The 14,029-nt window shown below is 46.2% G+C and overlaps 1 protein-coding gene across 3 annotated transcripts; it reads left to right on the top strand.

Moving 5' to 3' along the window:
• Nucleotides 1–1,441: 1,441 nt before the first annotated feature.
• LOC101171008 (nuclear factor erythroid 2-related factor 1) lies at nt 1,442–12,616 on the top strand. Of its 3 annotated transcripts, XM_020705543.2 has the most exons (9): nt 1,442–1,672; nt 1,763–1,943; nt 2,388–2,496; nt 3,555–3,851; nt 3,960–4,094; nt 8,579–8,716; nt 8,802–8,847; nt 9,008–9,559; nt 9,637–12,616. In XM_020705543.2, the coding sequence occupies exons 4-9, from the start codon at nt 3,606–3,608 to the stop codon at nt 10,530–10,532; spliced, it is 2,013 nt and encodes a 670-aa protein (XP_020561202.1). In that variant the 5' UTR covers nt 1,442–1,672; nt 1,763–1,943; nt 2,388–2,496; nt 3,555–3,605; the 3' UTR covers nt 10,533–12,616. The 3 variants fall into 3 exon arrangements, with proteins under 3 accessions (XP_020561202.1, XP_020561204.1, XP_020561203.1); XM_020705545.2 differs by having other exon boundaries at nt 1,442–1,943; nt 3,555–3,827; XM_020705544.2 differs by lacking the exons at nt 1,442–1,672; nt 1,763–1,943; nt 2,388–2,496 and adding an exon at nt 2,597–3,288.
• Nucleotides 12,617–14,029: the final 1,413 nt, after the last annotated feature.

Raw genomic sequence — 14,029 nt, 5'->3', positions numbered from 1 at the left:
TCTTTGACTTGAAGCTGATCCTAATTTGACCCCCCCATCCGGGCTTCAGAGGAGATCACACACCAGCAGTGAAGCTTCAGCCTCTCAGGTGGGGGCGGTGTTGCTTCTGTCCCACAAATGAGAGGAATTCTGACCAAAACGACTCCAAACAACACGATTCTGACATTCTCTCCTGTCAAAGATCCTGAACGTTAAACATCTAGCAGTCTGGGGCCTTTGGGGGCTTTTTTCTACAATCATTTATCTTTAAAACTGATGCAGCTGTGCCTGACATTCATCTTTTTAGCACTACACCATATATTTTAGTCCTGATTCTGTCCAAAATACTCAATTAAAAGTGGCAAGTGTGTTTTTTTTAATGCATAAACTTAAATAAATGAACATTTGTTTAGTTTCTATGACAAAAGATTAAATAAAGATGCATAAATCCACAATTCCACGCAGTTAAAACAAAAACCAGGTGATGCTCCGCGACGTTCCAGGAATTTAGGCTTTAGCAGTTATGTGTCATAAATGTTTGTTTTAAATCAAACATGTCAAAGTTTAAACCTCTTTGAAACGTTCCTATTGAATGGGGGGGGGGGGGGGGGGGGTCATTCTTGCGTCATTACAGTCTCCAGATGTAAACTCACTGTTGAGTTCAGGGTCTGCGGACGGATCATTTGACCCAAAACGTCTAAAGTAACCAATCAACAACTTCACGGATAAATTGATTGATATTCCCATCATCCAACCAGATCCATCCATCCATAGGATTGACCTGAACCGTTGGAAAATACATCAATTATGATCCATCCTGGAAAATACCATCTGGATTGATGTACTGTAGGTTTATTTGACTGTGAGGCAAAACCGAGCAAACACACATGTGATGTCATGAACACGGATCAGTCCATCATTCCAGTCCAATGTGTGGACAGACTTTGACTAAAGTCATGTGACCATCCAGAGTCTAGAATGTTCTAAGAATGTTCCCTTTGGATTCTTTGGATGTGGAAAAACAACAGTGGTGAACTTTAGGAAACTACCATGTGAATGGATTTGACATTCATTCTAGTTTACTTGTTGGTTTGGACACAGATTTCATTTAACTTGATGATCTGGAAGAAATCCAAGAATCTGGAAAACTGTTCAGTAGCAGGAATTTCTGTCTGGAAGTTTGGATGAAGAGGATCTGGATCCACTTTAGGTCAGAGGATCTGGATCCACTTTAGGTTAGAGGATCTGGATCCACTTTAGGTCAGAGAATCTGGATCCACTTTTGGGTCAGAGATCCGGATCGTTCAAAGCGATTTGGATCAGATCAACAACCACACATTACGATGGATTGAATTGTTGTTACACACCATCAGAAATGTAATTTCTTTCTTTTTTTTTAACATATAGCCTCCATGATAAGAAAAATACCACATAAAGATGTTCAAAACAGTTTTTTTATTGGAATGGGTCTTTAAATATGAGTCTGTTTCTTCAATAATCGTCAATATTTGCTTTTATTCCAAATGAATTTCAATCCATCCAGCTAAAAAGTTCCCCTCCTTACAGGACCTCACGTTCCCGTCGGTGTGACGTCAGCAGCTGTCGCTTTCAGGCGAGCTCTTCAGATGTTCTACCTGCGGGACAGAGGTCCACCTGCACCGGTGAGGTTCTGGTCGGTCCGAGCCGGTTCCGGGTGAGCTGTTCCTCAGAGTTCCGGTTTCTCTGATCAGACTCTTTCATCCCATTAGCAGCTGTTTGTTTACACTCGTGTTTCACGCTCCAGCCTCCGGTTGGATCAGGATCACGTGACGGACGGAGGCTCCACCCCACACACCCCCAGCTCGGGGAGGAGCTGTGACGTCACAGTGGGTCGTAGTGGTTTAAAGAGATTTGAGCCGCCGGAGCGGGTCAGATGAGAACCCAGAGCCGAACGAGAACCGGACCGGACCTTCCCAGCGCCCGTGGTGAGTCTGGAATGAGCCGGGCTAAATTTAGTCCGGGTCCAGGGAGGCAGAAGGGGCTTTTACGAGTTTGTTTTGATCGGTTACGTCAGAATTCAAACCAAATCAAGACCTGATCTATTAACAGAAGTCCTTAAGTTATACTTTCACTGAACCACAAGTTTTTATTAATGTAATCACTTATAATTTCAAAAGGGGGGGGGGGGGGTGCTCTGAGCTGAGATGGTTGTGAAACTTTCACAATAAGAGTCTATTTTTAAAACTTTGACCTTCTTCCACTGTCTTCACTTGTGTTTTGGACTGTGAGTGAATTCATGAGACGTGATCTAAACCTCTGATTCATGATGAAAAGGCAAAGTTTGTGCCGCTGCAGCTTCAAGTGGGAAGGTCTTCATGGTCTGCGTCGGTGGACTCACTTTCATTTTGTTCTTCACTAACGTCTTACAGGAGAACCGGCTGATAGATTTGGTTCACTATCCCCCCCCCCCCGACTGGTCCACCCGTTCTCTCTCTGACCGCTTTCTGCTCGCCAGCTGACTCGGACGTTCTGATTCAGGTAAACAGCCAAAATCGCATGTATGCTTGTTTGGAGGAGTAAAATAAAGGATGATAGGAGGGATGATGGGAAGTGGGGGTGGGCTTACTCCACCACCTGCAACTCAGGGGTGAATTCCTGCCGCTCTGCAGAAACTATGTCCCAGAAAACAACACAGGTCTTTGGATAATGAAAAGACCTCTGGGAACGCTTTGAGAACAGATCAACAGATGACTGAAGTGGGATCTAAATATCTGCGCGATTATTCCCCCACTCCCCCTTCATCACGGGGAGGGGGGGGGTCTCCACGGAAACATGCTTCCCCTTTGAACAAACATGAACAAATACGTCCACCCATTGGTGTAAAAGGTGTCCTGGTTCATATGAAGGATTCGTTCTGAAACGGCAGAATCAACCACAGCTTTGGTCCAAACGGATAACTTTCCATCCCATCTGGATGATTGACATGTGGGAGTTGTGCTGTGATTAAAGCAGCATCATGGTCTTCTGCCCTGATTGTTGACCAAAGGAAGTCTCCTCGTACTCGCAGGCTGTGCCCGGGTTTGGCGGTTTCAGCCGCTTCTGCTGTTGCCATGGCGTCAAACATGAACTCTGAAGGAGCGAGGCGTGCCCAGCTGCAGCGTACAGCACACACTGGCAGTTACATCAGAGTAACAGGAGCAGGGGGACCAGGTTTTTTCTAGAACGGGGTCAAGGAAATGCTGAGGTCTGAGCCTGCAGGGCAGCTCTGCCTGATCGGTTTCAGGTTAGGACTCTTCAAACCTCCCCCCCAGCGCAGGGTTACAGCAGAAAGTAAGCAGCAAAGACGGGACAGAACCGGATCACAAGCTGTTCTCACACAGCGAAGCAGAAACTGTTGTTTTTCTTCTGTTTACCAGTTTTGATGACATTTTCAGGAGAATCAGTTTATAGAAACCTGATTCATTCGTTTTCTTGTATCTCCATTCCCTCTCTCTAAAGCAGCAGCTCTGCTCCGAAGCAGCAGCTCTGCTCCGAAGCAGCAGCGGTGCTCCGAAGCAGCAGCTGCGCTCACGTTGTTCTGGTTTTGTGTTTGGCAGCATCTCCTCCTCGTCCGCTGACACAGCCGCCCCTCTGAGCTCCTGCAGGAGATGCTGCACCTGAAGAAGCTCTTCACGGAGGGCCTGGTCCAGATGGCGGTCCTGCTGAGCCTCAGTGGACTCGGAGTGGACGTGGATCTGGAGTCTTACCTGTCTCCCCTCTGGCTCGACGCCAGCTTTGCTCCTATGAAGGCTTACGACCGCCGGGGGGGTCTGTACCCCAAATCTGTGGACCTGCAGGAGCTCCTCACTGCCCCACGTCTGCACAAGCAGGTCCACTCTCTGCACCGGCTGCAGGTACGAGGCCGCCGATGCTGAAGCCTCCGTCACTGAAGGCTTTTCTTAGTTTTTGGGGGTATTTTTTGTCTTGCATTTTATGTAAAAACAATCTATGTCAATCTGCAGGTTCCCGATGCTGTGCTGGAGACGTGGCTGGTGCAGCAGGAGCCGCTGGAGAGACCGGCTCAGGTGCAGCGCGAGTGGAGCGGCCTGCCTGTGGAGCCTCGAGCAGCTGACCCTGAGGAAGAGGAGGATGAGGAGGTACGGCAGGCTGCTTTGTGTGCAAATATTTCTGCTGTGTGACGACCAATGGGAGAGAAGGAGGAGCTGAGGCTCCTCCCACTTTTCCTTGTAGATCAGTCTTTCTCTGCTTTTTGCCGTAGAGTCTCTGAGTTTTTCTTTTTTAAATCACAAACCGAGCAGCTCCTTTTTTCCCTAAAAAAGCTGAGAGTTTGCCATGTGCACGTTTTTTCTTTTTGTACAGAAGTATTTTCAGTAACGTTTAAGGATAAAAAGTGGATTCCTAGATCAACCTTTCATCACTTCTCGTCCCGTGTGATTGTCAGAGAAGACTCCAGAATCGGAGTCTGATCCACTGAACGGCTCAGTGGTGAATGTTTTCCTTCCATCAAAGATCTTCCGTTTAATCCGCAGACATGTTGGTGAAAGCGTCCTCAGTGTTTCAGTGGAGGTTACAGAGCTGCAGCCTGAGGAGAGCGGCATCTCGTGTGGACGTGACGTTATGGTCCACGACCAATAACTTCAGCAGGATTCCACCTTGACTCCTGAGCACATTGGAGCGGGTCTCCAAATGCTCCTTTTGTGGGTCGTCACACAAACCCTGAATCTGTCGTTTCCATTTAAGGAGAAGTTTGGACATGAAAACCTGCAGCCGGATCCATGAGAGAGGCTGCACGCTGCTTTCTACTGCAGATTTATTTGAAAAAGAGTAAATATAGACGCTCCTGTGAGACTTCTGCTCCTTCAAATCCTTCAACTTTTCCAGATATTCCAGGATTTTTGCCTCCATTGAAATGCATGGGGAATCCTTGGTGCAGAAGCTCGCTGGTTCCAGCAATTTTCACAAACATCTTTTTTGTTATTGTGCTGTTTTCACTTTATTCATGGTCAACTTTGACCATTTCTTTATTTACATTTTTTCTTTTGGTGCCAATTATTACCCTAAAAGTTTCATTTTCATACCTTTCAACCCACATTTTCTTTTGGAAATGCAGATCCTAGTCATTATTTTGTTTTAGAGCAGCCAACCTCAGATTTGGTTCCCGTCCTGTTGACGTGTCCTTGAGCAAGGCACTGAACCGTTCATTGCTCCTAGTGGTTACAGGTTGGCGCTGGTTTTCGTCAGCCATCGCTGTGGATGGGACTGGGGCTGTAAAGCGCTCTGGGCCTTTAGGGACGGTAATGATGATGGTCACACTGAGCGAGCGTGAGGTCACGTGAGAGGCGGAGTCAGCAGGAAACAGCTGCAGACGTCCTCCTGACCCCTCCCCTCAGGGATCCGGTGTTCAGGCTGCAAACATTCAGGTCAGGGAGCTTCCTGAAGGATCACCAACAGCTGCATGATGGGAACTCTGCAGGAACAGCAGGAGGAGACCAGGAAGAGGCTGTTGCAATTCCTCCATTAGGAGCAGCTGTTGCCATTGGTTACCAACAGGCTCTGCTAGTTTGGGTTTTCGCCTGATAAACTGAAGACTCTGAATCAAATTTAAAATGTGAGCGATGTCAAACCGGCTCCCGATCTCATCTTCCTCAAACCGAAGCTGCATCTGTGTGTGGAAAGTTCTCATGTTTGGGACCTGTACAGGCCGAGGACCAGAGTTGTATTACTGATGTGTGTGTGTGTGTGCACAGTGGCCACGCCGCTTCACTGTTACACAACCAGAGATGCCAGTTGCTTCATCCGTTTGTCAGCACCGCCTCACGTCTTAAATGTCAAACATGCCGGAGCGCCGCATGACCGGCTGGGCTGTTTTGAAACCGGACCGCCGTGCTGTGGTGCTCCGTCCGACACACATTCACTCCTCAGAGTTTTGCAACCACTGTGTTTACTGCGACTGCAGGTCAACACAAACAAACACTTTCACGGAGAAGCTGAAAACTCAATCTCTGACGGGATTTGTGACCCGTTCAAACCCCTGGTGCTGAACGAACTCAGGAAGGAACACAACGATGGACACCGCAGAAGGGAAAGGAGCCGAAAAAGAAATAAAAAATACCACAGAGAAGGGCTTTGATAAATAAAAGATGTTTGAAGGATCAGAATCTTACGACGGAGTATTAGGGCCACCAAAAAAAAAAAAAAAAAAGTAAAATTACGACATTTTATCTCGTAAATTTACAAGTTTTTTTCTCGTAAATTTACGAGAAAAAAGTCATAGATTAACAAGGAGAAAACACAGAAGTTGTCCGTTTATTGGAGCATCGCTTGAAGATGAAAGATGTGGAGCCTTTTGTGAAGCTTTATTTTCGGATTATTATAGGTTTAAAACAAAGAGATTCTGAACCTTTGGCGACTCAAAATCAGATTATTGTCAGTAGAGGCGGCTTTACGAGGTTCAGTGTCAGTAAAGCGGAGTTTCATCTGTAAAATAAGGAGCTCAGAGAAACGTTTTGGTGCAGAGGATCGTTGCAGCCTTTATTCTCCTTTTCATTCACAAACCCTGAAGTTCATCTGTCACCTTACGTCATGAACCTGTCATCAGATCCAAACACCAATGCGGAAGTAAACGTACCGTTATATCATCAAACAACAAAGATGAATGAAAATAGTCTATTATATTAGCATTAGAATGTTGAAAAAGGCAAAAAGTGCTCCTCCTCAGACGGAAAGCCTCACACAAACGTAGAGATCTGGAGGAAGAAAGGATTGAAGTGGAAAGCTGCAGAGAAACCGATGGCTTCATCGGGCTGCAGGGATCCTGCAAACCAACCATCAAAAAATAAAACTTTAATAAATTGTAAATCAAACAAATGAGCTTCCAGATATTTGGAACGTTGAAGCTCATTCAGATCACCTGTTCAACTGAGTTTAGTTGGTCTGCTCTGCTGCTGCGCGGCGTTCACCTGCTGCTCTGCATGCTCACTTCCACTTAATATCGTAAATTTACGAGTTTGTTTCTCATAAATTTACGAGTTTTATCTCATAAATTTACGAGATAAAAACTCATAATTTTACTTTTTTTTTTTTGGTGGCCCTAATACTCCGTCGTAGAATCTAATTACCGTATTTTAAAAACAAATAAACCCAATTTAATAAATAAAGCTACAGGGGTTTATGACTGAAAACAAATCTTTGAAGAGTACGCACCAATCGCCTGACACACACAAAACTGCAATTACTCCCAGATCAGAGCTACAAATGTACCGAAGGCTGTGACATTCCTTCCACATCTCTAGGTTTGTGTGTAGATGAAAAACAAAGTTTCCTATGTTGAGGGTTTAGGTTCAAAGCGGCTGATGAGAAAACAGATGACTCATCATTTTAGCAGCAGAAACGCTCAGAAACCTGAAGAGATAGAAAATCCTGAAAACCTGATATAAAGGGGAGAACTGTTGGTGCAGTTCCGACTAAATACAAGACTGTGACCATCAATCCACCTGCAAGTCTGGGACTCCAAACCAGATTTGACCTGGTCGGGTTTCTGTGATCATGAGAACAGAAATGGGTCTAAAGAAACACGGCAGGAGTTAGTGGATGATCTCACAGCAGCTGGAACCACAGTCACCAAGAAAACCACTGGTGATGCTTTACGCCGCAAGGGTTCCACATCTATCAGAGCTCTCAAAGTCCCTGTGGTTCGGAAGACACGTGCAGCAGGACCGCCTGAAGTCTGAACACCTTCCTGAGAAACGGTGCTGTGGTCACATCAGACCCACATGGAGCTCTTTGGCATCAACTCAACCCGTTGTGTTTGCTGCCAATGACCCCAAGAACACCATCCCCACTGTCAGGCATGGAGGTGGAAACATTATGGTTGGGGAGTGTTTTCCTGCACCGTGTGGATGGGAGGATGGGCGGAGCCATGTACCATCAAATCCTGAGGGAGAACCTCCTTCAAAAGGGGGGGTGGACGGGTCTCCCAACAGGATCATGACCCAAAACCTTCAGCCAAGACGACCAAGGACCGGCTGAAGAAGAAGCAGATCAGAGTCACGGAACGGTCCATTCAGTCTCTGGAGAGAGCTGAAGCTCAGCGTTGCTAAGCAACAGTAACCAAAACTGAATGATTTAGACGTCATTTGTAAAGAAGAGTGGAGCAGAATTCCTCCTGATCTGTGCAGAAACCTGATCAAGACACCTCTGATCTGAGGGTTTAGCCACAAACTACTGAGTCTTTCTGACAAGAGGGTTCAAATAATTATTTCCCTCAATGAAATTCAAATAAATGTATATTTCTTGATTTTCTATCTCACTCTTTAAATGAACCGACTGTCGGGATGACAGAATGTCAGTTTCTTTTCAAGTGGACAAACCCGTAAAACCAGCAAAGGGATCAAATACTTCTTTCCTCCACTGTGTTGGTATAAAATGAATTCATGTCCGCTGCACATTTCCGTGGTAATTCAACCCCGGCATGAGTTTGAAAGCAGAAGCGGTTCTGCTCGGCTGATTGTAGTCCTCTTGCTCCACACCAGTCAGAAGTTTGTTGGAGAAACTGCCGGTTCTCCGTGGTTCTACGGCTTCTTACTGTTCTCAACATCTCTGCATTTTTTGTGATCTTAAGGGTGGAAGTGTCGCCTCAGGAGTTCCGAGCTCAAATCCTCGGCTTCTGCGGCCCCCCGTCATCCCCCCGGGCCTTCCCCCCACAGCCGAGGACCTGGAGCTTCTCTGGCAGGATGTGTCGTTCCTCCTGGAGGACGAGGTGAGAGGTGGCTCAGGAACGAACGGAACCAGGTATCCAATAGAACGTTCAGCAGGTGTACTGATGAGTTTTTTTGTCTCTGCAGGGCACAGATTTGGAAAGAGTCTCTCTGAACGGATCACCTCATGGTGGTGAGCTCCTCTGTCTCACACAGACCCAAGAGTCGATGGAAAATGGCTATTTTCTGCCTCTAATGGCGGTTTTTGGAACTGCAACATGAATCTGGAGACAGAGCTGTCACAGACGTGGTCCTCACAGTGTTTTTGAAGTTCTTCCCTTCTTCTTTTTCAGACTTGTTGGGGTCTCGGGTCCAGCCAGAAGCGGTCCTGCTTCCCCTGACTCCCAGCACAGAGCTGGACGATCACACTTCAGCGCCGACCACAAACTTCGGTTTGGATCCTCTGCCTCTCAGTCTAAACTCCTCAGACCTGCCCACCGAAGATCCTTTCAAAGATTTCCTTGAGAGTTTAAACGACATCTCCACTACCTTAAACTTCGGTCTGTTACCGGAACATCCTCTCCTTGAAGATGAACCTGAAGCCTTTGGCGTTGACCCGACACCTCCCAGCTTCACCCAGGCTTCAGATGGGATGATGTCCCAAGAATGTCTGGAATCTTCTTCCAGTGACGTTCTGCTGGGCCAGGAGGAGGAGGAGGAGGATCTGCCAAGCCTTCTGACAGAACTGCTGGGAGATGCCACCCTTCTAGACGACATGAATCTGTTGGACTTGGATCTGGAAGAAGGATTTGGCTCAAAGCCGGCAGCCAAGCTGGAAAAAGGCTTTTACCGTGACGTGACCCAGCGAGAGGAAGAAGAGGAAGACCACATGGGAATCCAAGAAGGTAATTAAACTAAAGAGAAACCAGAAGCTTCTCCCTCAGAGTTGAAGCTGTCATGACCTTCATTTGTTTCTTCCTAGATGCTGAAGAGGTTGAGTCGGACTCTGGTCTGTCCTTGGACTGCAGCCCCAGTCCTGCGTCTTCAGGTGCTTTTAGTGGCTCCTCCAGCTACTCCTCCTCCTCATCAAGCACCCCGATGTCCTGCACATCTTCAGACAGGACTGTATTCTCTGAGGATGAGGGTCGCAGCGAGGGAAGCTTGGACTCAGAAGGGGAAGTCACCATAAAACAGGAAGAGGAGGGAGCGGTTGGAGGGTCTCCGGGGTATGGTAAGCAACTCCCCGTCATCACTGAGGATCACAAAGAGTTTCATGGCTTCCCCTCCTGGCTGGAGCACGTTGGCCACGATCACACGTACAACCAGATGCATCCCAGAAAGACCAGTTCTGCTCCGAGGAGCGGGAGCGCCAGGCGTCACGGCCGCTCCTCTTCCCATCGCTTCTCAGAGGCCAGACTGTGGAGCCGGAGCGAACTCGAGCGAGTGCACTCCCTGAAGATCCCGTTCTCCACCGAGCTCATGGTCAACCTGCCAGTCGACCAGTTCAACGAGATGCTGAGCGACTGCCAGCTCAGCGAGGAGCAGCTGACTCTCGTCAAGAACATTCGGCGGCGTGGCAAGAACAAGATTGCTGCTCAGAACTGCAGGAGACGGAAACACGACATCCTTCTGGGACTAGAGGAAGACGTTTCGGCTCTGAGGCGCCGCCATTCAACGCTGCTCAGAGAAAACCGTGACGCTCTGCGGCGTTTGCAGCAGATGAAGCACAGACTGGGAGTTCTGTACCAGGAAGTCCTCTCGGAGCTGAGGGATGAGGAGGGCGACTTGAGCGCAGCAGAGTTCACGCTGCTGTTCGGACCTGACGGGAAGCTGGCAGAGGAGAAAAGCAGCCAGAAACAGAGGCGCAAGAAGAAATGAGGAGCTGAGGAACGCGTGTGAAAGACGCCGCCACTGCCTGCTGGGTCAGACAAAGAACGCCACGCTGTAGCGTTACTGCTGCTGGACACAATTCCAAGGTGTTGGTGCATAGAGGAGGGCAGCCTTGGTACTGGTCCGGTTTTATCATCAGAACCGTTCATGGTGGTGTTTGTTTAGAGCAGAAAAACACATTTTTCTAAAATATCATTGATTCTAGTTTTTTTTTTCCTTTTAAAATTTGAAAAGGCCTCGGCCTCCGGTTCTGCTGATGCCCTGCAGACAAACTGGTGCTGAAGAACTCGTTTTTCAGGGACAAAGTGGGTGTTAGGTCCAAAATGTCTGTCTATGCAACTGAAATTTGCTTGGAGGAAGAGATAGAAATGCTCGGTCAGAGTCCATTATTATTACAGCCCAGCAGAGACACTTCATGGTATCGTCCCCAACCATCTAGAGCGAAGCGGTTCTTCCCGGCGACCCAGAAAAGAGCCGGAACAGTTCTGAGCTGCTGCTTTGGCGAGGGAGACCTGAAAAACTAGCCCCGCCAGGCTCTGGCTCCGGCGTAGCACCAAAACCTGCATGGTGGAGAAACGGCGTCATAGTGACTTCTGTACTACTTCCCCGGCTGTAAAAGAATCTAAAAAGAGCAAAACATCTGGGGAACCGTCCACCTACCAGAATGTTCCGGATGCTTCCATGAGCTAAATCTAAACAAAAGTGCATCTAGTGCTCATTTGAGGAACTGCACCTTTTGGTACATCCTTGCTTTGGAATCTGCGGATAAATAAATTTGTTTTGATGCAGAAATGTGTCGTTTGGAAGCGACGTGTGGTTCGTTGTGGCAGGAAAACTTGAACTTCTCTCGATTTTGTTCCATCAGTCTCTGTGGAATGTTCTGATTTTATTATGAACCCTGACCGTTTGTTAGAAGTTCTATTGAGGGCAATTTAAACAGGAAGAAGCCACGTACGCACGAAAGTCAAAACCTTTTCTGTGATAAACGAATGGATCCTCAGAACAAAAATGTAAAACATCTACAGAACGTTGTTGTCCAGACTAAACGATTGGTGGCATCAGCCCTGCCCTGCTTTCAATCTCTTTTATTGGTTTCATGATTTTTGTTCTTTTCTATTTGCTTTTAATTGTATTCTATTTATGTCTCTACGATGTTTAGTTTGGTTTTATGCTTTAGATTCTTGAATGTTTGGTTTGGCACTTTGGGTCTCCTTGGATGTTGGTGGAAGGTGCTTTAGAAATACATCAATGAGGCTGAGAACACGGAGGGTCACCACGAGGATCCAGGCCAAAAGAGGAAATCCTCAGGAGAGAAGAAGACCTGTCTTTTTCAGTGGCTAATCCATTCAGCCACTGCCTTTAGGGCACTGAAAAACATCGTCATGATGTTGAGTCCTCAGCATCATTTCACCAACATCCTCTTGATGCGTCCAAACCGTCTGCTTCCCTGCATTCATCTCCGGGTTTAATAAGACTCTAAACTTTATCCATAAAGGTTTACTTGCAAACAGGTGTGCAATTCCTTTCATTCAGAAGAGACAAAACTACGTTTTACATTTCTGAAACATCTAAACACCGTTGCATGTTCGTTTTAACCCGGGTCCTTGGGGTCTCCCAAACGTCTCTTAAGCCTTTCATGAACACTGGAGATCTCTCCTTCCTCATTTTTGGTCCCTTCTGTTGTCGCTTCATCAGATCGACTCCAATGTTTTTATTTGTTTTACTATTTCACCTTTTGACATTATTGGCTTTTACTACCTCTGCTTGGTTTTTATTTTATGCTGTCTTTTGTAAAGTGCTTTGTGATTCTCTCAGTGAAGAGTGTTATAGAAATAAAAATATTCTATTCTATTCATAAGAAAGAGTCGGCAAACCTGTGATTCATGACTGTGTTTTGTAGATGCATATGGATTTGACTCAAATTTGAACGTTTATACATTTCCTCAACAGCAGCCTACATATTTTTACATGACAGATGTAGAACACAACTGTTCATTTGGGAAAGTGGAGAATTTTAAGCATGAAAGGATCAGATTTTCCCAGAAACATGACTAAAAATATACAAGAAATTTTCACATTGTGTTTGATCTTTATTTTATTTTTGGTTGGTCTGAACAGTATTCAATCATCTGAAAGGAATAACTGATTATAGTTCCCTGATCTTACCGGAATATCCATCCATCCATCCATCCATCGGGTCGCCGGACAAAGATGCCCATACTTTCCTCTCCTGGCCCTCTGGGGGGGGCCACCTCAGATGAGGTATTAAAAACAGCTCTTTGGAATCAGGAGGCGGAGCTTAAATTCAGCCAATAATGAGTTCAAAGCCCACTTTCAGCCGCAGTTTCTCATTTCCATCAGAAAAGATTGAACTATTTTTGGAGAGTGAGGTTTTTGCTGCATAGACCTCTTCAGACCCGGCGTTCACACGCGTGGAGATCAGAGAAGAAAAGAAAAAAAATAGAGGCGGAGCTTAGTTTACGCATCACTACTCTGATCCTATGAGTAAACAAAGAGGTTAGGCCTCAGAACATTAATGACTCAGCTGGTAAACTGAGCAACCAGTCATGGTAGTGACTTTTCCTAAGGACCACTAAAACTTTATGCTGTCGTCTTCAAAGGTGGAACAGGTTCTAAATAGGAAAATAATGTTACGTTGACAAACTAATAATTAACCAAAAAAGCTTCCTATTATTTATCACTGTGTCTAAAATGTGCAGATAAACTGCTATTAAATGATCCTACATGAATGCATTACGTTTTAAAGGAATGGGAATTCAAGTACTCGAGCACCAAATTCCAAATTTTAATATTACAATAAACATTTGTTTTGAAAACAGCTTCATAATCGTTTTAAAGCGTTATGCATGTAAAGAAAATCTGTGAAGCTGAGAAGAAACGTTTCACAGATTGAACTTTTCCACGTCTGGTTGTGTTCTGTCATCACAACCTCACTGCTGACACTTTCTACAGTATTTATAGGCTGTAACCGAAAACAATGGTTGATTCTGCAGTTTAACAAACTTTTATTCTAAATAGCTTCTTTTTTTTTTTTTTAAATCCACAGAGAACTCTGTCCAGAAGAGATGAACCCCCCCCCCCTTCATGAAAAGAGCTGCCATAGCGAAGCTCTGATGCATTTTAGCGGACGCCGGACCAGAGACCCGTCAGAACTCTGGTCGGGTCCTGAACCGGGACACCTTCCAACGGTCTACAGAGGCCTTTTCTTCTTCCTTTATGGTCGTCACTCCAACACCAGGTTGGATGGACTGCGCCGTTTTCCTGACTGGATTTGGGCGTCGGTCACTCTCCTTTCCTGAAATTGTCATTTGAAGCGAAGTTGTGAGCGGCATTGGACGGCCTGCAGGTACCGCTCGCCCTGCCAGCCGGGTCAGAGCCGCACGGGACAAATTCATGAGAAAACACTTTTGTTTCTCAATAATGGGAGCTTTTCTGTTGGGTTTATCTCCATAGCAACCATTTTA

The sequence above is a fragment of the Oryzias latipes genome, chromosome 8 (assembly GCF_002234675.1).
Source record: "Oryzias latipes chromosome 8, ASM223467v1".
NCBI classification, from domain to species: domain Eukaryota; kingdom Metazoa; phylum Chordata; class Actinopteri; order Beloniformes; family Adrianichthyidae; genus Oryzias; species Oryzias latipes.
Note: the sequence above shows the minus strand (reverse complement) of the source record. Positions and strands in the feature narration are given on the sequence as shown.

Bases quoted from the DNA above. Each gene is read 5' to 3' on its own strand.
- LOC101171008 (XM_020705543.2), top strand. From the start codon at position 3,606: ATGCTGCACCTGAAGAAGCTCTTCACGGAGGGCCTGGTCCAGATGGCG. The intron at 4,095-8,578 runs GTACGGCAGGCT...TGTGATCTTAAG, and splicing joins AGGAAGAGGAGGATGAGGAG to GGTGGAAGTGTCGCCTCAGG. The intron at 8,717-8,801 runs GTGAGAGGTGGC...TTGTCTCTGCAG, and splicing joins CGTTCCTCCTGGAGGACGAG to GGCACAGATTTGGAAAGAGT.